The 27139-nt window shown below is 42.0% G+C and overlaps 1 protein-coding gene across 1 annotated transcript; it reads left to right on the top strand.

Moving 5' to 3' along the window:
- The first annotated feature begins 2984 nt into the window (after window positions 1-2984).
- On the top strand, window positions 2985-4881 carry lrrc18b (leucine rich repeat containing 18b). Its single transcript, XM_071536078.1, has 2 exons — window positions 2985-3245; window positions 4375-4881. The coding sequence occupies exons 1-2, from the start codon at window positions 2985-2987 to the stop codon at window positions 4879-4881; spliced, it is 768 nt and encodes a 255-aa protein (XP_071392179.1).
- Window positions 4882-27139: the final 22258 nt, after the last annotated feature.

The raw sequence follows: 27139 nt of genomic DNA, 5'->3' as shown, positions 1-27139 counted from the left end.
TTTACAAACACAGCAGTGAGAGTTAAAAGCCAAAGGTCATCTGTCTGCCACTGTATCGAACTTCTGACTCCCTGTCTGGTCTTAACACATGCTTGTCCTCATGGTATTTGTTATTGTACTGTATTGTAAGTGCACAATAAAACTGTGTTAATACTAAATGAAAATCTTCTAATATACTAATGTAACACAATGCAAGAACAAAGTTTACAAACTTGACTGTACTTACACTGTGTTGTTACTCCCTTGTATGAATATTATGTATTTTCAATTTCCATTGAGTGGTCACAGGTTAATCACTGGAAAAAGACGACTGTAAAGTAATGTAGGGTTCAACTGATATGGGGTTTTGAAGGCCGATACAATCCTGATATTTATGGATTTAAGCTGCCAATAGCTGATATTTTGTGTTGATAATCAATACCTTTACATTTGACCATTTTCATTGCAAAGCATTCCAAAAAAGTACAATGATATGGTGTTTCCCCAGAACTTTTATTCTTCTCAGGGTGAAAAAGCCTCTGAATCTGCATTTAGACCATCATGGGACACTAAAACTCTCCACTGAAACCAGACTAATTACATTCTTTAGGACTAGCAGTGAGGCAGGATTTACTGCAGGTTTTACAGACCTGGCAACCCTGCAACTGTTGAGTAAAATCATATCCTCACCTCCATCATATCATATCATGAACGACATTGACTGGCACATATCTCATTTTCATTAAAAGGACAATAACCCCAATAAGTGTTATTTTATAATACCTGTTAGATACAGCAAAAGAAACAACAAGCTATTCCCCACTCAGGCCTCAGCCATAAACTACTGGGACCAGACTGCAGTTGCCTGGAAACAAAAGAAAACAAATCCAGTGTCAGGTCCTGTGGGTTCAGGCCCGAGCTGGAAGTCTAGTCTTTCCACTTCAAACTACAGCAATCTCCCACCGCTTCCTGGTTTTTACTTACAAGGCTCTTCGGTGGCGTCTTGATGTATAATTCACAGGCTGCAGAGATACGACACAGAGGCGACTGACACACGAGTTGCAGAAACTGTCTTGCTGTGTCTAAGCTGAGGAGACTGATTGAGAGTCTTGTTCCTTTCTCTCTTTTGTCTGGTTTTCAGTGTGCTGGATCTGAGGCAGCGGACAGACTGATGCTGGTAAGAGATCAAACACCAAGTTTCTCGATTATAGGCTTTTGTTATCTTGCTAACTTATTTTTTTCAGCCAAGTAGATAAAAGGAAAATCAGTTTAATCTCCCTCTGGAGAAAACTGACAAGCTACTGCATGGTTTTGGCTGCACACCCAAACCATTTACTTCAACTTTTATTCTATGATGACAGTTTTTATTCTGACAATCTTTATTAACAAATAAAATGTAAGCCACTGTCCTTTCCAGTAGCACTTAACTTTATAATGACATTATTTCAGTGTATTAACCTGTATATTAACCTGTGGAAAAGCATTGTAAATTAACATTAACACTGTCTAAATATTTAATGAAAATCTGAATGAAAAAAACAATGCATTTACAAGGGTGTAAAAACACAATGCAAGTACAAAGTGTATTTGTTTGCACCTACATTGTGCTGTTACACCTGTGTGAGTACACTATGCGTCGATAACAATCCTCCAAATAATAATAATAATAATAACCTTTATTTATAGAGCTACACAGAGCTTTTATTTACAAGAAAATATTAACAAGTTTGTCTACATTCAGTGAAGCCCAAATATCTATAGCTGATGAGAAGAAAGCTTCAGAGACTTTGACTGTAAAAGTGGAGTTAAAACTGTAAAATTGCACATGGTTGTGTTTGCTGCTGTCATCGGGAAGCGTGGAGTCAACAAAAACTCTATGGCTGGGTAACAGACTTTGCTGTATTTTCAGGCATAACAATAGAAAGCAAGAGGTGAGTTTTTGTTCCACCACAGAATACGATCCGGAAAGTGAGCTTTGAAAGCCAGAAATCTCAGCAGCTGACCAAGTAATCATTAAGTCATGGGTAATGATCAACAACCCTGTCAACCCCCTGCAGATATATGATGGTCACTGTGTGCTATGGGGCAGTAAAAACCTTTCTTATTGCCCCTGCATTTATTATTTGCATTTATTTGAACTGTCTCTTATAGTTTTATATTTATGTACATTACCTTCCCATATTATTTTATCTTATTACATTTCCTGTACTTTGTACTGCTTTGCATTGTTCTGCCAATTGCTGCTGTGGCACCTGAATTTCCCCCAAGGGATCAGTAAAGTGCAATATTATCTGATCTGATCTTATCTTAACTCATCTTATCTTATCTTATCTTATCTTATCTTATATTATCTTATCTTATATTATCTTACCTCATCTTATCTCATCTTAACTCATCTTGTCTGATCTGATCTTATCTTAACTCATCTTATCTTATCTTATATTATCTTAACTCATCTTATCTTATCTTATATTATCTTATCTTAACTCATCTTAACTTATCTTATCTTATCTTAACTCATCTTAACTCATCTTATCTGATCTGACCTTATCTTATCTTAACTCTCACCTCATCTTATCTTTAAGATCCAATGTTGAGCACAAACTGTGGTGAAGCACAGTGAAATGCAGCTTCTAGACTTGTACTACCACAACATGTACTTACAATATGTTTCCAGAGGTTAATACACATGGAAATGCACAGGAATAATTCCAGTGCAAAGTGTCAGTTAATTTCCTTTGCAGTGGAACGATGGGTGATAATGTGACACATATTTTATCTAAGGAAGTATAAAGGGAAAAAACTCGCTCTTGTCTACTGTTACACCTGATGTGGACTGTTATGGGTAACATAATCTTGCACACCTGTTCCACTGTCAACTCCTTTTGTCACAGCGGATTACTGAGCACCGGTAACTACAGACTGTCACAAACACTTCACACACACACTGTCCTGTATCTCACCCCTCCACCCCTTCTCCCCCTCTCACACACACACACAGCAACATGGCCAAGGGCAAGAAGAAAGCGGGCGAGCCTAAAGGTAAGAAGCTGACCCTGAAGGCGGCTCAGAGCTGCCTGCGGCTGACGCTGGACGGGAAGCGGCGTCTGGACCTCAGCAACAAGGAGATCACCGCCGTGCCCAAGTGCATCCTGAAGCTGTGCGATGTGGACGAACTGGACCTGAGCAGGAACCTGATCAAGAAGCTGCCGGACTTCATCGACAAATTTGTCAACCTCCGCTTTCTGGATCTGCACAGCAACCATGTGAGTGTGCTGGGGAAAGATGACATGATTTATTGTAGTTTCATTTTTTGTGTCTTGTTCCACTTTTGCTCCATCCTTGAGAAAAGTTTTGCTCTTTTTTCAGCTGTCATAAGAATTTTAGTTGGTTGAGAGACACTCAAGTTGTGTGTTACAACATATTGATTTGTTTCTGACAGAGTAAGAAATTAACCTTTTATCAGAGGGCATTTTTTGCTCCATTGATCTGAATCAGGCAGTTTTATTGAACTATGCAACAATACATGTGCATTGCATATTGGCAAATCAACACTCAATTTGTACCACTAATCCTGCATTCAGACAAGGAGCAACACGATCAACAAGTCATTGGAAGTCCATTAATTTCCTATTGAGAAAACACAGCCGATGGTCAACAAGCTTGTCGGCCGAGAAAAGTTTCAGTAGCTTGTGACAGGAGGTTAGAGACTAAGGTTTGAAATTTAAAAAGCCTCTATTATCACGGCTTAGAGCCAACGTGTTTCGACCATAAGGTCTTCATCAGGGCAAGGAAGTTTTGTACCCTGATGAAAACCTTATGGAAATGGAATGGAAATGCATTGGCAACAAGAGCTTTTTAAAATTCAAACCTTTGGTCTCTTCCCTATTTACTGGATTTAGAGGTTTACAATCTTAGAACTAGTATCTCAGTTATAGAAAAACTCCAAGAAATGCTTTCATCACACTGCAAAAAATGACCAGCTGTCCAGTGATTTTAACTTGACTTATCAAGCTTATTTTGTGATATTTTCAATCAATTTATCTCAATGCATTGGCAGATAATTTTGCTGGTTTTCACTTGATTCATGCCAATATAACTTCTTTCAAGAAATCATCATAAAACAATGAAGAAAACCTGTAAACAAGAAACTTTCTCCAAGACAATGTCACTTTTACCAAGTAAATGTCCTGAAACAAGTTACATCATACTGGGAAAAAAAAGTCTAATTTGTTGAAACCGGTAAAATTATCTGCCAGTGCAGTGAGATGATTTCACTAAACAAATCCTAGAATAAGCTTGATAAGTCTGGATACAAGATAAAATGACTCAACAAATTTGTCAGTTATTGTATTGCAGTGCACAGTATGTATTATAGAGTGTGTTTCTGTATAGTTGGAGCAGCTCCCTGAGACCCTGGGCCGCCTCCAGAACCTGCTGGTCTTGAACCTGTGTAACAACCGCCTCACCGCCGCCTCCCTGCCCAGCGAGCTCGGCCTGCTCGGCAAACTCCACAAGCTGAACCTGGGCCTGAACCAGCTGGAGACCCTGCCCTCCTCCGTCGGCGCCCTCAAGGAGCTCCGCCACATCGGCCTCTTCGACAACCGCCTCACCCGCTACCCCGACTGCCTCCGGAGGCTGGGCCACCTGGAGACGGCCAACCTGGACGGGAACCCCCTCCGTCCCGAGCGGCCGGCCGGCCTGGACCCCATCAAGAGGGTGGAGAGCCTGTACCTGGTGCGGGAGAGCTCGCTCTGCGGGGACTGCCTGAGGAAGTGCCAGACGGAGAGGAAGAAGCTGGAGGACGCCGGGAAAAGGGAAGCGGTCAAGTCCAAAGCGATGTTTGCCGGGTTGATCACGCCCAACTCGGTGGCCCAGGAGGACCAGGAGACGTGGAGGTGAAAAGGGGGGCGGAGGAAACCGTGGAGGATCACACAGGTCCTCCTGATGGGACGTTTGATGAGGAGAGCGCTTTTATTTTCAAGATTTCCTGCTCTATTTTGAGTTATTTTAAATAGTTGAAAATACAATATTCATACAAGGCATATATCAGATTGTGAATCATTAGATTATTAATTAGTCCTGATATTTAGTCTTAAATCATAGACATAAGAGATCTATTACAGCCCTCAGCTGTAAAGTGGCCTTTAACTTGAACTACAGCTCCATCTACTGTTTTAACACCTAAGTTGCTCCATCAAACATCCATGAAATGAAAGTGCTGTGATGTACAGTGTGATTATAAACTGTCTGTTTGTGTGGAGCTGGTAGGGAGTCAGTGTTTTGCTCAAGGACACTTCAGCAGGGGGTTTGAACCCACGTCCTCTAGTCGAAGAAAAGTCTTTCTAGCCAATAGGCCACCTGCATTCACATGTTATTCAAATAAAGTTTTGAGTTATTAATGGGACAATGTCTGTTTTGAAGATGGAAAACAGCTGTTCTTAAAGGCTGAAATGGGGTCAATTGTTACAAAAATTGTATTATTCTTTTTTTTTTAGGGTTAGGGTCATGCAGCATTTTAGCAAATTTCACCCTACAGCAGTGAATCCATGTGCCACTCATCAGTGTCACCCATGAGTATGCAGGTTTTCACTGCCTGAAATGAAGGAAGGAAGGAAGATTTAAATATTATGTGTTGTATGTCATGACAGTCTCTTCAGCCCAGAGGGCAGCAGAGACTTGAGGTGAAACTGCTGCCAGAGGCCACTCCTCACTCTAGACCAGTGGTTCTCAACGTGGGGTCCGGGGACCACCAGTGGTCCTTGAGGGGGTCCCCCAGGGGGTCCCCAGCAAATTGATGAATTGTTAAACTTCACCATCATTTCATTTACAAGAAGTGAACACAACTAGAGAATGTAGAAGAATGACTGTTTTGATCATAGTTTCTCTGTTATCTCTCTACCTACAATACAGACAGTCATGGAATTCTGGACAAAATCATATCTAACAATAAAAAATATTCTCAGATTTGGGTCCGAGAGATAAAATCTCAACAAATGGGGGTCTGTGGCCTTAATTTGTACTAAATTAGGGCTCCTTGATATGAAAAAGGTTGAGAATCACTGCTCTAGATGAGACGAAGCTATTGGCCACAGACGGTCACAGTGTTAAGATGCTTTTGGGAATCGGCACCTGTCTGTTAGTCTCTCTGAACCTTTTAAGCGTCATTAATTTCTGTGACATTATCTTAATATTTCAGCAGACTTGCATGGCACACTTGAGCTTCCTCCACACTAGTTGACTCCCTGAAAAGTTGACATTTGGTAGATACAAGGGTTTTGCCCAACAGTGATATGTTGGGGTTTTTTTAGCTTTTATTTTAATGGGGAAGATGGGGAAAGGAAGAGCTGCTGAGCACGTATTCTGTTTTTAAACTGAGTGTCCCACATTCAGTTACACACACTCACACACCTGGAAGGGAGCTGCCCAGTACAACCACAGTCTTCTACTGTTGGAACAGTACTGCCTTACTTTACTCTGTTACAGGAAAAAGTAATGTGATTACAGTAACGCATTACTTTGTAGCCTGTTACCCCGAACACTGGGAACAACACCCATCTCTCTACAGTATGTCAATCCCCACTGTAGTTTATTACCAGACGGAGGTTATTTCTCTGTCATCACCTTCACACCCGATTCTCATCTCCCTCTCTGTCTGCACAAGCAGTCAATACAATCTGAAACCGGGGAATAACCTTAGAAAAAAAAAAAATCCAATGTCATTCAGTTTTTACCATATCGCCAGGCCGAGGAGTGCTGAGTGGACTGGATTAAGATCTCAGCCGATAGATTCATTAAGAGGCGAGCGGCCTGGTATTGATTTGGCCGTATAGTGAGATATAGTGAGATATAGTGAGATCTGGCCATGCAGTGCTGAACCAGGAGGAACAGAGGCGAGCTGCAAGTACACACACTATAAAATAAACTATGAACTGTGATCCAGCAAGAAGGATGTCACAACTAAACTAATTTATTTAAAACAAAAGAAAAATGACGCTCCTGAAGGCAGATTTTGATGGAGTTAATTTCACTGCGCCTCTCTTTTCTGAAAATACGATATTATACTTATTAGTAGTAGTAGTAGTAGTAGTAGTACCCATTATTGTATTTGTATTGTGTCACTTTTATGGGATTTCCACAGTTTGTCTGTCACAGTTAATCAGATTTTTACACCATATTATTGTAATTTGACAATCTGACAATAATCCAAGATCAGCGCTTTGAACCTTTTAAACTTCATGAATACTTAAGATAAGAGAAGATAAGATAAGATACAATACGATAAGATAAGATAAGAGAAGATAAGATAAGATATTAAAGATTAAAGATATTCAGGTGCCACATGCAACTGGCGGAACAGGAAAGGTAATGAAAAAGAGGTAATAAAATAAAATAATATGGGGAAAGGTACTGCACATAAATATAAAAACTATAAGTGACAGTGCAAAAAAATATGTAATAATAAATGCAGACTAGATAAGTCCCAGGATAGCGGTTTTCATAAGTATTCATTAATTTTTCCTGGTTCCTTAATTTGAGGTTTGGCCTCACTTCTATGAATCTAACTTGAATCTGCTCTCAGGTATATGCTCTCTTGGTATATTCATCCTTCGTCAACAAATCAAGCAGCCTGAAGAAGTGCCAGGTACAGACATAAAAGTCAAGAAATTATGTTTTTATTTCCGTGTCATGTCTCTGTGGCTGATCAACGCTTGGCTTAGCAGTGTGAATTTTATTTAAATGGGTCCTGCAGGCAGAAGGCTGGCCGGTCACAGCTGAACAGTCTAATGCCCTTTACACACGGACACTGTCAGTGCTATTGAAAATCAATACACACACACACACACACACATACAGATGCAGGTATTTCTTGCTCACTCTCTCTCTTTCTAGCTCTCCTTCTGTTTCACTCTCCCCCACCCACCCCACCCCACCATCTCTCTCTCTGTCAATCACCCAAACACATACAGACAGGCAGAATGAAGTAGAATTGCTGTACAGGCAAAGCAATGTGGCCAGAAATAGAATCCAATTTATTTTGATTGCACGGACGTGGCTCTTTTATTGGCTGAGAGAAAGGTCGTTGGGACATTGTTGAATTAAAAGAAATGTAACTGGGAATCCCCCCAAAAGTTTCTTTTTTAGGTCTTAAAAGGTGCTACAAGTAGCATTTTAACATCAATAAATCTTTACCACATTAATTCTGAGACATTAGTATAATTACCAGTGGTGGAAGAAGTACTCAGATCTTTTACTTAAGTAAAAGTAGAAATACCACAGTATAAAAATACTCTGTTACAAGTAAAAGTCCTGAATTCAAAATGTTACTTCAGTAAAAGTACAAAAGTATTAGCATCAAAATGTACTTAAAGCAACAAAAGTAAAAGTACTCATTATGCAGAATGGCCCATTTCAGAATAACACAGTATATATTATATTATTGAATTATAATTATTGATGCATTAATGTGTAAGCATCACTTTAATGTTGCAGCTGGAAAAGGTGGGGCTGATTTCCACTACTTTATATACTGCTGGGTAGCTTACAGTAATCTATAATAATACATCACAATTTATTTGTTGATTATATTTTGTATTAATAATCTGAATCTGCAAAGTAACTAGTAACTTAAGTTATCAAATAAAGGTAGTGGAGTAAAAAGTACAATATTTCCCTCTGAAATGTAGTGGAGTAGAAGTATAAAGTAGCATAAAATGGTAATACTCAAGTAAAGTACAAGTACCTCAAAATTCTACTTAGTATTTGAGTAAATGAACTTAGTTACTTTCCACCTCTGATAATTACTGTAAACAAACCAGAGCATCAGTGGTCAGCCTGTCAGCCTCTACCAGCCTCTACTCTGCATCCTCCATTGTTTCTCCACCTGGTGGATCTGGAGGGAAATCTGCTGGATCGCTTTACGGCACAAAACAGGAAGAGGTTCTGTTCTTCCAGAGCAAACGGAGCTAAAGCTGAAAGAGTTTCTGGCAGCAGATGGTGGAAGGAGGAAGAAAGGAAGATGGAGGAATCACTTCCAACATGTTGATCCTCTTCAGGGAGGACAAAGAGAAAACATCCTGCATGTATGTTTTCAATACAATTCTTATTCAGATCCGTTCCTCATATAGTCTATTCTCTTTCTTCCATACCTCCATCCCCGTGGCAGATTGGAGTTTTTTCTGTCTCCAGAGCTGCTCTGGAGACAGAAATAATCGCATTGTTTGAGTTAAACCTCAGTGGGCGGAGTCAAACAACCACAGTTTTTTAGCTAACTGCCTAACAAATGACAACAAAGGAATATTTTTTTCTTTCATTCATGACCACTAGTCCATACCCGGGGATACGCGCGCCACAACTACGTGCAGACTTGCCAAAAATGCGCATAAACAGTAACCTGACTTGCCAGATGGTTTGTTACACAGAACCATCTGGGAAGTCGTACTTGGAAACTGTTTGGAAAAGGGCAGGCACTTTCAAAAAATACTTGGCAGGTGATTGGATGAACCATCTGTCTGTCACCGTCTATCATGGGCTAACTTCAACCAATCAGATCAACAAACCAGATAAACAAACTCCTGCCGAAGCCGGTCGGGAGAAGAGCGAAAACATCTTTTCCATCCAGAAAAGCCTTCAGTGCCGTTCTTTGCTCTTCTTTCAATGAAGAAATACTCTCCAGTTCAGAAATAACTGATGTTATAGCAGCATCTATGCTAGCCTCTTTAGGAGCCGCCATTGTTGTGAACAAACAGTCGCTTCTCGCTGTCGCCACACCTAAGCCCCGCCCCCAGCTGCCCTCATAGGACGCTGATTGGTCCGCACCGCTGTGGTTCGGCCACAAACGCAGAACTTGAAGCCTGGCAAGATGGATTCTCGCGTGATTGTGATCTTGCGAATCCAGCTGCCTCGCAAGGTAACCAGCGTGAATTCTGGAAAATGGAAAAATCAGCTTCGTCAGTCCCTGCCTATGCCAATGCTTAATGCCCATGTGCAGTTTCAGATTGATTGGCCAACCCATTGAGGAGCAAAATGGATGCAGACAGACAGACAGAGTTTTCCTCATTTTATAGTAGGATGGCATTCATGATGTTGAAGGTCAGCAGCTAGCTAACTAGCTTACCTAGATAGCTATAGGCTAGTATGGCTAGTTTGAACTAGGAAGCTCAGTTGGCTAACTAGCTAACCAAGATAACTTAGTATGGATAGATTGTATTGTTTCAGTTAGCAGCAGAGCTGTAGGCTTCATAATATTAGCTTCTTCCTCTCTTACCTCTTCAGTCTAATATTACTTAGCCAGAAAAACTGTGGTTCTCTGGCTCCGCCCACTGAGGTTTAACTCAACCAATAAGGTTATTTCTTATTATTTCCAATTATTTCAGCTCTGTATAACTAAAACTCCAATCTGCAACATAAAGACCCGCTAACTAAGAAAGTTAAGATGCACTGAGAGACAGAAATGCAGTCAGACAGACAGACGGGATTCCATCCATATTGCATACGCCACAGTCTGCCGTCCTGTCAGCTCCCTTCATATCCATTAGCGGATGAAGTCATGGCCCTGTGCTAATTGTCACTGACAGAGTGGTGAGGGTAAGGAGGGGGGGGGGGGGGTCCGAGAGAGAGAGAGAGAGAGAGAAAGGGAGAGAGAGAGAGAGAGAGGACTCATGGGAAAACACCAGTCTGCCCCGGGTCTCTCTGGTCCTGTCACACTACTCTCTTAACGAGCACCAATTTAATTCGCTCTCCACTAATTAAAGGATGTGAGATGGGCTTCAGTCACTGGACTATTACCTGTTAGAGGGATGGGTTCTAATTTAATGAGCAGAAATGTCTTTATGGCTTTGACCATGTAAAACAAAAGGTAACACTTTCCTCTACAATGGCCTTATTACCGTGTTTCAAACTGTGTGTGTGAGCCAACATGTGATTCAGATCTCCCACAGGGTTCAACAACACACTGTAAGTACAAAAAAATTACATTTATACACTTTGTACTTATACTCTCATACCTTTACACAGTGTTATCGTGCCACAAATAAAAAATTTAATCGGGATAGAAAAGGAACGATTGTCTGTCTGGCTTAGGATGGATGAGCTTTTAGACGGGATTTTCAAAAACATTTTAGACATTTCTCATCATGAAGTCTTTCAAAAAGCTTTGCAAAGTTTATTAAATCATAATTATGCATGATGAAGCATAAACACAAATCACTTTTGTCCTATTACAAATTTCAGCACATAACAGCACCAAGCATTGATGAAAATCCCTTTGTTGGATTGCATTTGTTTTTAACCATCATTTTTTATGTATATTTATTCATTTAACACTTTTTAAATGTGTTTTATCTTCTTCTGTTGATGATGTTGGTTTTCTTGTTTCTGTTACTGGCTTTGGTCTTTTTTATGACCCTGAACTGGTTTAGTTTGTAAAAAACTTTGAGTTACATTATCGTATGAATCTGATCTGAATCAAATTATTTACAGGCAAAATTTAATGTCAACACAGCCCTTTTGTCCCTGCCAGGCTTCCTTCCTCCCACCGGGACGACGACAATCTGATGAGTCCCACTCCTCATCACAGTCAGTCAGTCAGTCACGATCAATAAGTAATGCTAAGTCAACAGTCACACCTTCAGCAGCCACCCGCGGGTCTGCTTTAGCACGGCCCATCCTAGCCGATATGAAATATTCATCATCCCCCGTATCAATATTTTAAAAGGTTTTCCAAACACTGTGGATTCCCCATTTCTGGACAGTCAGCAGAGAGAACTTGATGAATGCATGTTGAGCGTATAGCTCATCCTCTGTGACATTATTTTGACCTGAGAGGAGATGTTGGGAGACGACAAAGAGAATTATTTATGAGACAAACAGCATTGCTTGCATCTTCAGCATGACAAACATCTAGAGCTGTTTCCACCTAAAGGAAAATCCACCCAAAAACACCAAAACACAAAAAAACAGCCATCATCAGGTTTTGGTGTCAGTCCCTCAGAATCAAAGAGCGAGGGCTTCTTTCTAGAGCCGCCATTTTGCACCGAGAGACGTTCAATCAATCATACAGGGAGAAATCCATCGTAGAAGAGGAGAGAGACCAATTTCTCCACCCACAGGAGCAGGAGAGAGACCAGAATGCACTGCAGACACAAGACATCTCCACCTGCATGTCAAAACCAGAGTAAAGTCAGCTTGATATTGGCTATTCAATGTTAGTTTTTTCTTCAGTAACTTCCACTACCACATTTATGAATATATTTGTGATTACGGGAAGAGGAAGAACAATTTGCAACCACTGGTTTCAATATTTGACAAAGTAATAATATTCAAAATCAAGCTAACTTTATTCATCTCACGTACCACCCGCTGCCAACTTTACACCTGTTCTCTAGGGGTTGTTGAAAGGCATTCTGGGAAATGTAGGAAACCGGTAACTGAAGTAGAAGTAGATGAGGCAGATTGAGGGAAAGTGGGTACAACGAAAAATAATACACTTCATCACAAAATAACTGCTGCACTGCAAAAACTTATTTTATCTTGTATCCAGACTCATCAAGCTTGTTTTTGCCTGTCTTGGAGGAAGTTTCTTGTTTCCAGATTTTCCTCATTGTTTTATGATAATTTCTTGAAAAAAGTCATTTTGTCATGAAACCAGCAGGATTATCTGCCAGAGTAGTGAGAGAATTTGACAAAAAAATATCACAAAATAACCTTGATAGGGTTGGAAACAAGATAAAATCACTGGAGAGTAATTTTTTTTGCAGTGTGGGAAGCATTTCACATGACAGATTGATGATATTTGACAGCTTAAGAGTGATCTCAGGGTGGATTTTTCCTTTAATACAAAACGCCTCCGTCACAACAGGCTGGATGGGAACAACGTGAAATTCAGAATTCAGGCGAGCTCTGAAATAGATCTGGACGCTCGTATATCCCACTGTTCTGGTGTGGCAGTGAACTGACTGCAGCCCGGCCGTTATTATGGCAACGAAAACAGGAAGGTTGAGGTCGAGGGTTCGGTCCGGTGGTTTGAGACTCCGCCTCTCTCTCGTCTCACTTTTATTATACGACACCCAACCGTGTGATAACTGAACAAAATGGAGGTCATTTTGATCGATTCAGAGGAAAACAACAACAACCTTCACCCAACCTCAGTCTCTACCCACACTGTGGCACCCAAGCCACTTTATTGCTGTCTCATTTTGGCTTCTAGTTGGTGTTTTTGTGTTTGTGTGTGTGTGTGTGTGTGTGTGTGTGTGTGTGTGTGTGTGACCTTCGTCCCTCACTTTCTACCTCATTTTGGCTTCCTGTTGGTGTGTGTGTGTCCCTCCTCCCACTCTCTCTCTGTTTCATTTTGGCTTCTTATTGCTGTGTGTTTATGTGTGTGTGTGTGTGTGTGTGTGTGTGTGTCCCTCCTCCTCCTCCTCCCACTCTCTCTCTGTTTCATTTTGGCTTCTTATTGGTCTCTCTGTGTGTGTGTGTTATGTGCATCTGTGTATGTGTGTGTGTGTATGTGTGTGTCCCTCCCTCTCTCTCTGCTTCATTTTACACTCGTGTTGGTTTGCATGTGTGTAAATGCATGCATGGGTGTGTGTGTGTGTATATACTGTGTGTGTGCCCCCCCCCCCCCCACCCCACCCCTGTGTCTCTCTCCCTCTTCCCTCTGTAATAAGAGCAGCTGTGGTCGACCGGCCCCGGCTCTGATTCAATTGCAGAGCAGGACTGAAGGCTATTATCCTCTGCACAGTCGAGGAGGAGGGAAGCCCGGCTCCGACAGCGACGTGTTGCCTTCCAGACACGTCACAAAGTAGGAAATCCGGGCTTCCTACTGGGGAAAAATGCAACGGAGCGGCCCTTCGAGTCGAGATCTCTGAACCCCGAGGTTTCTGACATGTAGTTCTCTGGTGTCAGGACCAGACCTGTCAACTCTCCCGTTTTTCCCGGGTTTCTCCTGTATTTTCACCCCCTCTCCCGCCGTGCTCCCGTCTGGTAATTTTTACCCGTAAATCTCCCGTATTTCCCTTTTTTATTTTTACAGTTATACAGAACCCATAGACTTATATGGATATATAATATGCCAGCAAAGCCCTGCTATATACCCACACCAGTGCAGCAGGTTGCAGCATACAGCATAAAAACAGCAAGCAGCATTCTTCTTCCCGTCTTCTTTTTGACAAGTCAGGACGCGAGTTCATTCAGTCAGCAAACAGCGGGAAAGATAGAGAACGAAATCAGTGATCAGATGCCAGCAAAAAAATAAAATAAATGTTTAGATATTTAGACACTTGGGAGACTATTTTCCCATTCCTGACCAGAAGTATGTTGGGAAACAACCATGTGTTTTGCAAGGTTTGTAGGATGGAGTTTAGTCTTGGTCACGGTGGGAAAAACAATGTCAACCAGCATGCTAGGTCGGTGAAACACAAGCACGCCCAAAACCCCTTTCATAATGTAAAAATTATGGTTGGGCGGGGGTCCCGGAAAATCTCCCTTATTTTCAAAGCCCAATGTTGACAGATATGGTCAGGACAACATGGCTGCACACACTGTAAACACTACACAGCATCACCTTCACATGCTTATAAAAAATATACTACATGTTTGATTTTCAGCACTGCATGACCTTAGAGTTATCAGAAACACCTGCATGGTTACAGGGCAGTAAGTAACATTTACTGCCTCACAGCATAAAATGACTATAATATATCTGCACAGGGTTTTATAGGGTTGGTGATCGATACCAAAGACTCAGTGTCACTTTCTTCCCCTATACTCTATTTTAGAACAAAACCTCCCCTCCTGGTATTTTAAACTGCTCAATGATGCTACAAGTGGCCGGTGCCTCAAGACATTTCAGCTCTGAAGGCTAAAAACCTTTTTTTCTCAGGCCAAAAAAGCAAATGGCAAAGCAATGTTATTATTCCAGTATTTAGCCTGATGATATATTTACCTATTCACTAGACATTTCTGTTGGCTCTCTGCTCTGATTAGCTAGCATACTCCTCTCTAGTGTCTCTTGTTTGTGTTGATTACAGGCCACCGTAGATCAAGGGGATGGGAGTGGTGGGGAGGAGATAAATGACTTAATGCCCCTTTAAATATATAAATGCAATGTAAAGTTGCACATACAGTTGCTTACATTTTATGCTAACTATCCCACCAACGCCACCAAATATCATTGACATAACAGCTGTTGTAGCTGTTGAATGGGGAACAGTGTTTTACATTGGGCAAAGAAAATCTTGCAGGCATGTTTCTCTCGTTTTTTTCTGTGCTGGACTGCTGCAACAAACAGAGGTTGTAAATTACGACCTACAAGTTGGGAATTTCCGACTTCTGACCTTGAATTGAACGCAGCATCGTTCCTAGACAGCCGAGGGGCAACGAGGAAAACGCCTAAGGGGAAGTGAGGAACGAGAAAGAAAAGAGAGGAGGGAATAGAAGAGATGGTGAAGAGGGGAGAGGAATGGCAGGAAAGAGGTAGTGGGAGGAGGAAAGTCAGGGATTAAAACCAGGGAGATCAAAGATTGGGATAGCGAGAGAGAGAGAGAGAGAGAGAGAGAGAGAGAGAGAGAGAGGGAGGGAGAGAGAGAGAGGGAGGAAGCGAGAGAGAGGAAGAGAATGAGAGAGAGAGAGAGAGAGAGGGGAAGAGAATGAGAGAGAGAGAGGAAGAGAATGAGAGAGATAGAGAAAGAGAGAGAGAGGGGGGAAGAGAATGAGAGGGTGAGAGAGAGAGGAAGAGAATGAGAGAGAGAGAGAGGAAGAGAAAGAGAGAGAGGGGAAGAGAATGAGAGTGAGAGAGAGGAAGAGAATGACAGAGAGAGGAAGAGAATGAGAGAGAGAGCAGAAGAGGGAGGGATGGGGGTAAAAAATGATTAAGGGAAGAGAAACTGAGGACCTCGACAGCTTAATTAAGAACAGAAGGAGGAGACACCTGCCAGATTAATGCCCCTCTCTCTCTCTCTCTCTCTCTCTGGCTCTCTACCTCTCTCTTTCTCTCTCTCTCTTTCTCTCTCTCTCCTTCACACACACTCTGGTCCCTAAACCACCTGACCCCCAGCGAGGAAGCGGTCGCCGCGGTGACGAACGACAGGCGTAATCAGGCATCTGTTAGCCGGTCGAGCCGGTGTGCCGCCGGTGGGAGAACCCCCCCCACCCACCCACCCGGACGTACCGCTATGAATAATGCAACGGGGGAGGTGGGGGAGGCCACTGGGCGTGTGCGAAGAGAGAGAGAGAGAGAGAAAAAAAAGGGGAGTTCCTCCTCCTCCAACATCACCACTCCACCTCCCCCGCCCCCTCTCTTCTCTTTCCATTCTCCTCCCTCCCTCCCTCCCTCCGCTCTTCACCCAACCCCCTAGCTGCCGGCTGCACTGCAGAAGGTCAGAGAGAGAAGAAGAGGAGGAGAGAGGAGGACAGAGAGAGAGAGAGAGAGAGAGGGAGTGTACGAGAGAGAGAGAGAGAGAGAGAGAGAGAGAGAGAGAGAGAGAGAGGGGTGGGGTGCCCGGACGTACACGAACATGCCGAGAGGAGAAGAGAGTGTGTCCGAGCGATGACAGCCATGCTGAGCCCAAAGATCAGACAGACCAGGAGAGGTAGGACACTTTTTCTTTCTTTTTTTATTTATTTAGTTGTTTTTTTTGTTTGTTGTTTGTTCTGCTTTCACATAACGCATCACAGTCAAACCTCTGCATCTGCATTAATAGCGGCTCATTCACCCTCAACTAATGATCCTCCAGTCATACATCATCCCTCTGTTGCAATGCCTTATCTGACTGGGACTGTGATGAGAGGGAAAATATATTATTATTATTATAACAAGACTGATGCTTGGCTCTATCTAGGCATCAGTGAATTCTGCAGCACTGCAAATACATGAAGGGGCTTATGGGCATTCACACATCAACACACTCTCTCTTTTTGAGGCTGGTTGTACACAGGGAAACAAGCCGGTGTTAGCACTTTCTCTCCTCCCCTCCATCCATCTCTCTCTCTCCTCCGGTGCTACGGTGCTGCTGCTGCTGTCACGTATTTTCTGAATGGAGCGGCGGCATTAGTGTGCTACTACAGCTGGCCGCCAACGCCACCGCCACCGCCACCGCCACCGCCGCTGTGAATTCTATTAGGCAGCAGCTCCGGTTTCATCACTGCAGCGCTCAGCATTATCAGGCTGCCGTCAGCTGCTGGTGTGCTGTGTGTGTGTGTGTGTGTGTGAGTGTGTGTGAGTGAGTGTACGGGTTCAGGCTCGCACATGTATGTTTTAATGTATCTGTGTATCAGTGGTGTCTCTACGGTGCGTGTGTGTGTATTAATATGCCCATGAGTGTGTGTGTGTGTGTGTCACTTCCTTCCTTGGGCACTAATCTCCATGACTACAATTATACAGCTGGTTCTGATTAGGATGAAGTGATTGGAGAGTAAATCCTCCTCTGAAACTGGATGAAATCGGTAGAAAAACGGATTAAATATGCATATTTGCATATTTTTTCAACTGGCTTGGTGATTAAAAGTCTCATTCTCTAAGCACCTTTTGTAAATTGGCAACTGATTATGACATCACCGCCAGCCCTTTTCAAACAGATTCAACTCATTTGTTGGTTTTACGATTTGAAGCATTCGTGTCAAGTCCGGACGAGATTATTTATAAAGCGAGTATTAACAAACAGGTTTATTGCATATAGAAATAGACAGAAATCTAAGGCTCTAAATACATAAAATATAAAAGCATTCTCAGCATTCTCTGTGCAGCTTTGGTAATTTGGTTCTTCACTGGTTTACGATATCGCTTTCATCCTCGTGAATTTAACGAAGCGAAGGGAATGCAAATTATTTCTGTTCAGACAGTGAAAACCGAACAGATTAAACTCTCATTCTGCATTCTCTGCATTCCTTCTGTAAATCGGTGCCTCGCTGCTGATGAAGTCACATTCGCTGCATGAAGCCCATCGTGAATGAAGCGGGTGTGTGACAGATGTGTTGCTGCACTTTAGCTGATGAAAAGCAAAGTTAGCTGCATTTTCAGTCACTGGAAGGTACAAGGAATACTCTGGTAATGAGTTAGTTAAGAAACAGTTTGCGTAACATAATGCTAATTTAATTCTGTATTGCATTCAAGAACAGGGGCGGAAAATAGAAGGTATATAAGGGTTAGACATTAGATAAGAAATACAGGATAAGATAAATTAAAAAACTATTGAAGAGATAATACTGTGTAAGTGTATAAGAGGAGTGAATAAATTATAAAAAAAAAAAGGGTGAATGTTGGGATTCAGGGGGCCCCGTGTTTGCCTTTGCCCAGGGCCCCCAAATCACTAAGTCCGCCCCTGTTCGAGAAAGAATTGCCTGTAGCGTTAATGCAGGAGAAATTCAAGAAAGAGAGACTTCTACAACAGCTTCTACTGTAGAGATTCAAGTTTTAGTTCTGCAAACATTTCTCTTAGGAGGAAATAATCTCATTGGTTGGAGTTAAACCTCAATGGGCGGAGCCAAAGAACCACCGTTTTTTTTTTTTTTTTTATATATACTGAAACAGCACACACTGCCCTGACTAGGAATCAGTTCATCAGTGACACCCTCAGTGCCTGCTGTGCTTCGTTAATGCTCTGCTGCAGGAACGGCATCAGAAACCTTGTGGCAGCCTTAATTGCCCACATGTCAAGCTGCTCCGCTCCCTCATTCTTTTTGATCTGCGTTACCATGGTTTTCTGATGACATCGCCATCACCGCCGAGGCATATGCACAAACATGCCGCACACGCGTGTAGATACTGCGGGCAAGAATGTACAATGGATTAAAAAAGTGCACAAACACACACACACATACACAGATAATGTACATGCACACTATGTGGAGATGATGCATGCACACACACACACACACAGGCTTGAACACACTGCTCACAAGAATATTCATCAGACATAAAAAATACACAGATATACACACGCACATTCTTGCACACACACACACACACACACACACACTATTGCAGAGCAGTTCCACTCCACTGCAGCTTTCACACACAGGCTGCACGTTTATCAGCCACGCCTCCAGCCTGGCAGTGATGGCTGTCCCACACACACACACCTACACACACACACACACACACACACACACACACACAATGCAGTGAAATGGTTAACACATTCATCAGTAGTGATAGGCTAACTGGAAATAACGCACTGATGCACCTGTAACTCTCCGCTGCCGTTTCCCCTGCGCCATAAATCACTAAACAACCAGATTAATGAAATTGAATTCCTCAAACGTGCTCTGTGTGTGTGTGTGTGTGTGTGTGTGTGTGTGTGTGTGTGTGTGCGTGATTTATCCATCGGGGTAGCTAGCCATTGTGAATATGGCATCTTAATGGAGGGGCCGCTCTATATGATGTGCATGGGAAACATTTCCTGCTCATGATAAATATATATGGCTCCTAACTGCATTAAGTGATAATATAGGGGCCTATAGTATGCTGTGTGTGTGTATTGGCGTGTGTGCGTGTGTGTGTGTGTGTGTGTGGATGTGAATGTAATATCAAGTGTCCCCCTTCTGTCATACCACTTGTGTTTTCATTTCGGTCTGCAGACTCCCATTTGTTCACTTTGTAACAGAAGCTCGACAACATTTTTTACATTTTTAGGCTTTCAGCTGACGCTCTCATCCTCAGCGACTTAAAATGAAATCCAAGAGATCACCGACATCACAAGCAACCAATCGCAAGTAGGGAAATACACAGACAAATAAGGAAATAAGAGGAATAAGAGCTGAGGTATGGAAGGATTTGTTTTATTTACAGCAGATATGAAGCATATTTGTGTTGTTTTAAGCCACAGAAGATATGATCACATGAGAAACCAACCGTGACCAGTGAAACACCCGGGACACAAGCTGTCAAGAGACGATACAATAAGAGAACAATTTAAAATTTTCCAGTGGGATGCCGCATTCCTATAAAGTCAGGGAAGATTAAAGCTGCATTAGACTCCCAATGGCAGCGAGAGGCAACTGTTTGGACATCAAAACCCCCAAAAATCCTTTAACATGAGGTCAGTGAACGTCTCACAGCTCACTCATGTTAACCAACCGGCCGCTCTGTGATGCTTTATACCAAAGAAACCAAAGAGAAGAGGAAGAGATCTAACACTGGTTGCTGGTTAGGAGACAGTTGTGAATCTCTTATGATTTTGGCTGATAAGACTTGGTGGATTTTTACATCAAAATCTTGCTTGTTGCAGCTTTAATAAGAGAATTGTGATTTTTTTTTGCTGTGTTTCTCTGTCACTGTAATGCCTAAAGCCTGTTTTCGATCACAGGCTGAGCTCATAGTTTAATGGGGTGGTCTATATGTCCAGCCTGCCCCCCCCCCAGCCCCCCCTTCCCCAAAATGTTCATGATATCATGTCGTTTTTTAAATGAGCTCATATTGAATGCGTTGCCAGATCATGTGGTATTCCTGGATATCCAGCGCTATGCTCAGAATTATTCACTGAAATAACATGACACACAGACCAACGCTACCATGATAAACACAGAAATACACTACATGACCACACACACACACACAGCACATGATATGCAGGCATTATGTTGAGTCCCGTGAGCCATTAGATGACTCACTTGATTGACTCAGCCCTTCCCTATAACTACTATCTACTGTAAATGAATGAGCCACAAATGCGCTCTCTATTTAAGTGAATTGCAGGCATTATGCAAAAAAAAAAAAAAAAAACAGCCTCCTTTCAGTGCTGCAGAAGAAGAAGAAGGAGAAGTGACCACAGTGCAGCTACGCCCAAGGACGAGCCAAGGAAGGTCTGAATCACCCGCAGCACAAATGTCCAAATTGGCGCAGTGGGTAGTAGCGCTTGGCACACACACACACACACACACACACACACACACACGAGAACAGGCCAGTGTGACTCAGGCGTGGATCATTGGCCCGCTTATGTTCCACTCCGTCCCCCCGATCCAGACAGCTCATGTGTTAAAAAACAGTGGCATTCTTTTATATATATATATATATACGAACACCAGGAGGGCTGGGAAGGATGGAAAGACGTGAAGGACGTGATGTGGCGAGGAAAAACAGCGGAGGGAAGGAGGAGGAGGAGGAGAGGGAGAGGGGAGGTGAGTGGCGTTTTCGGTCGGTCCCGTCGGTCCTGTGGAGTTTAATCGCGTCCCAGTCGGGGGTTAAAAAAGGTTCGGTTCCCACTGCTGAGCAAACAAGACGGTGTTATGTTTACACTTTCAACATAATCCCTCTGGTCCTCTGACTGGCTGGTTTGCTCACATTGAGGAGGAGGATTAGAAAGGGCAGCAAAGAGACCGACATTTAGGGATTCAAGAGCTCGGTGCCAAACTCATCCAGTAAAATCGTAAAATTCATTCTGAAACCAAATTTAAAGCCACTGAAGTTGGGGGTGGTTTGATCTCTTTTTGCTCCAGTGAGAAGAATCCTAGCTTCTGTATTTTGTCCAAGTTAAAAAAGAGAGATGTTTTAAGTGAAGCAGGAATACAGAGAGCTGCACGGGTGACTTGTTGTCCCTCCCTTGTGTCCGATTAAAGATTAAAAGATTCAATAAAACTCGTAAAAAATCAGTCAGAGGAAACATTGGACAAGCATCAAACATTATGTGTCTTTAAACAAGGGGCTGGAAAGTGAGATTTGAAAAGCCAGAAATCTCAGCCAAGTGATCGGTGAGTCACTGGTATTGATCACCAATCCTATCAACCCCCCTGCAGATATATATCATGGTCATCTTGTGCTATGGGACAGCTAAAACCTTAAAGGTGTAATAAGATAAAATACACTAAATAGCAGACTCCTTAAACTTCACTGACGTCAGGACTCAGTCTCACAGGAGCTGGTGATCCGATGTGACTCCAATCAAAACAGCCAGACTCGGCTCGCTCTGCCTCACTCTCGCTGTAAACTCGTCTCTCATTTGTCGTTGGTTGGCGGTCTGTGATCCTGAAACACACTGCGGGACTTGTTCAGGACCCTGCAGATCGTGGCTCGTAAATGTCAAAACATGTTTAGTATTATTGGGGAGGCTCAGATCAGTCTGTTATGATTGATTCTATAAAACTGTCACACCGCTAGATGCTGCAGACCGTCAGCCTCCGGTCGGGTTTCCCCTCCCGACAGCCGAGGTGGAAAAACCCCGGTGTAACTCGGCCCGATAATACCCGATAATCCTCTGGTGTGTCCCCGGCCTCACTGAAAACCTCTCTTCAAAACCTCTTCCTGCTGTGCTTTGATGTCATTGGTGTATGAAGATGGCGTCCATGTTGTAGTAGTTGTTCAGGACGGTGGGACTCATTGATTCAGATCTCAGAAATTTGCCCCTGGTAAAGTTAAAGCTGCATTCACTAAGATTGGAATGTGGACCAAGTAGAATCAACCACGAGACAGTTATGTCGAATATGGATGTGATTTAGAGTTGAGTCTGCATGGTTCTCACTTTACAAGTCTGCCTGACTGGGAAATTACGTCTGTATTCGACATAATTGCATCATGGCTGATTCTACATGGTCCACAGTCCAATTTTAGTGAATATAGTTTTAACTTTGGAGGGACCAGATGACTTCAGCAGGTGGATGTTGTGACCACAAAGCTGTCAACCACCAGTTGGCAACACCCACCAACCAGAGTGTGTTGTTACACCCCTATTAAGTATTTTATATATGGTTTTATTGTGAACTTCCAATGCTTTTCCATAGGTTAATAAACAGGTGAATAGACAGGAATGAGGCCATAGTAAAGTACTAGTGAAGAAATATGCCATAATAAATACTGTCTTGCTTGCGGATTGCTTAGCAGTGCTGAAAATTAACATTGTCCTCAAAAACAATGAAAATAATTTGGATTTAAAACTAATTTATTAGGCAAGAAAAATTTCCTCCTAATCCAAGAACCAATTTATTATGAACAACAAGATCTTAAATGAGGCTCCAGTGGTCATAGTTAAGCTCTTGCTGAGAGTGTGTGTGTATGTGTGCGTGTGTATGAGTGTGTGTGTGCACGTGCGTGCATGTGCCTAACGTGCACTCACTCTAATAAAAGAGCTGTGATTCAGGAGGGCCAGCGGTGCCGAACATAAGGAGGGGAAGAAGAAGAAGAATTAGAGCGAGGGAGAGCAAGAGAAATGGAGGGAAACAAGGCAAGGAGATGAAAATCCAGAGCTGGAAAAGACTAGAAATAACATGATGGAGGAATGAGGAACACCAAAGTAGAGCAGGCAGAGAAGGAGAGAGCGAGAGGGAGAGAGAGAGAGAGAGAGAGAGAGAGAGAGAGAGAGGGAGGGATGGTGGAAACAGAGGGACGGTTAATGTGACATACACATTTAATATGATTTATATGACATACAGCTCTTGGTCCTCTGTTGAGACTGGGCCATTAGGGCAGGAGCCATTATGGATAGGTAGGTAGGAAGGAATGTAGGAAGAAGAAGAAGAGGAGAGGAGAGGAGAGGAGAGGAGAGGAGAGACCATCAACAAGTGAAAACTAGCTTAGCTCTGTGTCATTTTACGACATTCAAACAATCGAATGTTGTAAAATGACACAATTTAGCAGTCTAATTTATCAGGAAACCAGGGAACTTTAAATGAATCTTCTACCTGCTGGCCAAACGCTTCCACAAGACATTTGATTTGTAGAGAAATGTGAAATGGAAAAAGCAAAAAAAAGCTTTTCCAACCCAACCGCAGTGAAGGCTACCCAGAAGTAAGCTACAGCCCTACTGAAGTCACCAAGATGGAAATCACACAACTGGGAATCGGACAAACATTTATCACTTCACAGATTCCCGAATGAAAAATGTATTAGAAACTAATGGATCTCAAGAATCCAGGACAATATAGGTTCACATTTTAAGGTAATATATTTGGCCAACTATAGCTAGCTACATGAATCTAGCCTAGATAGCTTGTAGGGATGGGACAATATATCGAAATTCAATATATCACTATACAAAAATATGTAGGTTGCTGTATGTATACGTATTGTACGGCCAAAAAATTAATCGCGATATTAGCTCCATTTTATTCTGCTGTAGTAATCACTATGAATTAGCTTGCCCATCACAGTTTCACAAGCTCTCCATCCAAATTATAGGCTATTATTGTCACTTTGCAATGACATTTTTAAATTGTTGTTTACATTCTAGTGAGCCAATGCCATCGCTAGAAAGATTTGTCTCAAAAATAAACATAATTCTGCAGTCAGACTTTGTTGTCATTGAACTTTTATTTATCACATCATATTGTGGTTGTATTGAATCGTGAACCTCGTATTGAGCATGGAATCATATCGTTAGAGAAGCAGATCATCCCATCCCTAGCAGCTAGCTACTAGTTAACTAGTAAGCTAGTTAACTTTCCTGCTAAATTCAAGCAGTAGTAGTTGTCCCAAAATTGTTAGCTGACTTGATAGCTGTTGGGTCTATCTGAAGTCTGTCTCAAGTCCTCACTTACGTGTTGAATTAACGATAGTTACCTCCGCCAAGGAGGTAATGTTTGCATCCGCATCTGTGTGTTTGTCCGTCCGTCTGTCTGTCTGTTAGCAGGATATCTAAAAAAAATTGGCCAAAAGGGGCGTGGTCTTGCATGCTATATCACCAAAAGGTGCATATTCCTTGCAGGGTGTTGTCAGACATGGCGGAGGTCTGTGCTCTGCTCAGCACATTTTGTAGCTTCATATATATTGTCACTGTCAGGTAAAACATTCAAAGCTCATGTGCTTTTTGGACACAAGCCTATGTCGGTTTTCATATGTGAAATTTTTCACGTTTTCATCTGTCATTACATGTGAATATATTTGTTTCACAGGTGAAAAACCTAATTTCACATGTAAAGAGACTGTCATGTCCACAAGGGAATGGAAAATTTCACATTCACAGATGAAAATCAATGTGTTCCAAAAAAAACAAAAAACCTTTGCATGTGGGTTTGCAGATGTGACTTTTGTGACCACCATGAATTTTTTGGGTTTATTTTGTGGGTTTTGAAAGGGTTTGATTAGCCCAAGGGTCAGAGAATTTTCTCCATCAATCTTCTGGGTTGGGTTTCCCACCCTGAATGTGATGCAATTTCAAAATGGCCGCCTCAGAAACAAGGTCAATAGGCGAGAGAGGTCTACGCCTTATTCTGTCCCTATTCTATGACCAATCCAGCCTTCATTCAACACCTCTTTGAAGACCAACAGGCTTTTCAGACCAATAAGAAATGCCGTGGACACATTCCAGCTGGTTAGGAAAAAGATGTGGGCCATAACCTTTCCCTTATATGTATCCAGGAAAGAGAGAGATGAGGGAATAAAAAAAGGATAAACATTGATTTTCATCCCCCTCCACATTCATCCGTGCCGTTCCTCCCTCTGAGCCATCTGAGCATTGATTCTGAGTGTGTGTGTGTGTGTGTGTGTGTGTGTGTGTGTGTGTGTGTGTGTGTGTGTGTGTGTGTGTGTGTGTGTGTGTGTGTGTGGCGCACAATGCACACCAGCAGAGAGGATGTCTGCACAATTGATTTCTATAAATTATACATGATCATCAAATAGCTTTGTCTTGTTTGCCTGCCCAGAACAGAGCGCTCAGAAAGATTTAGCTGTGGCCTTTTTCTCCATCTGTAGAAACAAGAAATCTTTGTTGTTTGTGCTTGAAATCAACAGCATATCAGTGTGACAAAATGTATTGTTAATTAATCTGGGATACCGTTTATTATTTATCATTTTAAAAACAACAATTTTAAAAAACATGTAAGATATTCCCCCTCTCCAACCTGAATCGCATTCCTCTCTCCCATATTTCCCCTCTCCTCCTGTTTAAAAATTAAATTATCGCTCACATCACATCACTTTTGGTTAACAGCACTATTTTGTTAGGGTGCTGTGACTCTGACCTGTGTACTATTGGTTTCTTGTAATGTTGGTGATCTAGGAACTGAAGCTTCTTCTACTCACCGTGAATTGAACAGGATGAGTGTCAGCCTCTTAAAACGGCTAAAAAATGGAAAATGTAATGGAATGAAATAAGGCTTGGTTTTCCAACAGCATCAAATGACCCGGGCAAGCAATAAAATATTCTTGAGGAAGATTTGATTCACCTTTGCCAGCAAGAGAAGTGTCCACTTTTTCATTTGTGCAGGTGTTTGGCAAAAGAAACCAAGCATAAACCAATACAATGGTAAAACTTCACAATAAGGGTCACTAAGTTAAGGGTTATTTAATGCTTAATAAGCTATTAACTAACCCTTAATTAACAGTTAACTAATGTGTAATTTACTAATGGTGTTCATGTTAACTAAGGTATTAATTTATACATTTAATAGTTTATAAAGATGACTATTAAATAATGTATAAATTAATACCTTAGTTAACATGAACACATTAGTAAATGATTACCAGACACATTAGTTAACTGTTAATTAAGGGTTAGTTAATGCTCAATAAGCATTAACTAACCCTTAACTTAGTGACCCTTATTGTAAAGTGTTACCAATACAACTACGTTTTTGAAGCCATATTTAAAAGGTGCTACCTGTTTCATTTTAAACATCAACATATCCATGTCAAATTAATTGTGATACCTTCGCATAATTACTGTAAACAAATGAGACCATGGTCCAGACAATTGTTAGTACTGGTGTTTCTCTAAATTAAGACTACATTTCCCATAAACCCTGTTGCATCCTGCCATAAAAAAGGATGTTTCTATTTGTCTTTGGTCTTTCCCTGAAGAGGATCTGCCAGAAACTCTTTCAGCTTTAGTTCCGTTTGCTCTGGAAGAACAGAACCTCTTCCTGTTTTGTGCCGTAAAACGATCCAGCAGATTTCCCTCCAGATCCACCAGGTGGAGAAACTATGGAGGATGCAGAGTAGAGGCTGATGGTCTGGTTTGTTTACAGTAATCATACTAACATCTCAGCATCTCTTAACGTGGTAGTGATTTATTGATGTTATAGTGATACATGTGGCACTTTTAAATCTACTGTTTCTAAAGCTGTTGCTGCACAGGGACGATGTGAGCGCTCAGAGGCTCAGTGGGGAAAACCTGCTGCTGCTCTGAACAGACACATCCAGACACGGCTATAAAGCTGCCACCTCTCCCTTTTAACCTGTCCTTGACTGAGCTCAGGTTACACTGGTTTCGTTCAGTCAGCCAGCCAGTCATTC

The sequence above is a fragment of the Centroberyx affinis genome, unplaced genomic scaffold (genome assembly GCF_046629955.1).
Source record: "Centroberyx affinis isolate AG114_WGS23_722 - 3 ecotype Tasmania unplaced genomic scaffold, CSIRO-AGI_Caff_v1 ptg002821l_1, whole genome shotgun sequence".
Taxonomy (NCBI): Eukaryota; Metazoa; Chordata; class Actinopteri; order Beryciformes; family Berycidae; genus Centroberyx; species Centroberyx affinis.
This window is presented reverse-complemented; position numbering and strand designations above follow the sequence as displayed.

Coding starts and splice junctions, on each gene's coding strand:
- lrrc18b (XM_071536078.1), top strand. CDS start 2,985: ATGGCCAAGGGCAAGAAGAAAGCGGGCGAGCCTAAAGGTAAGAAGCTG. Junction 3,246..4,374: donor TGGATCTGCACAGCAACCAT/GTGAGTGTGCTG, acceptor GTTTCTGTATAG/TTGGAGCAGCTCCCTGAGAC.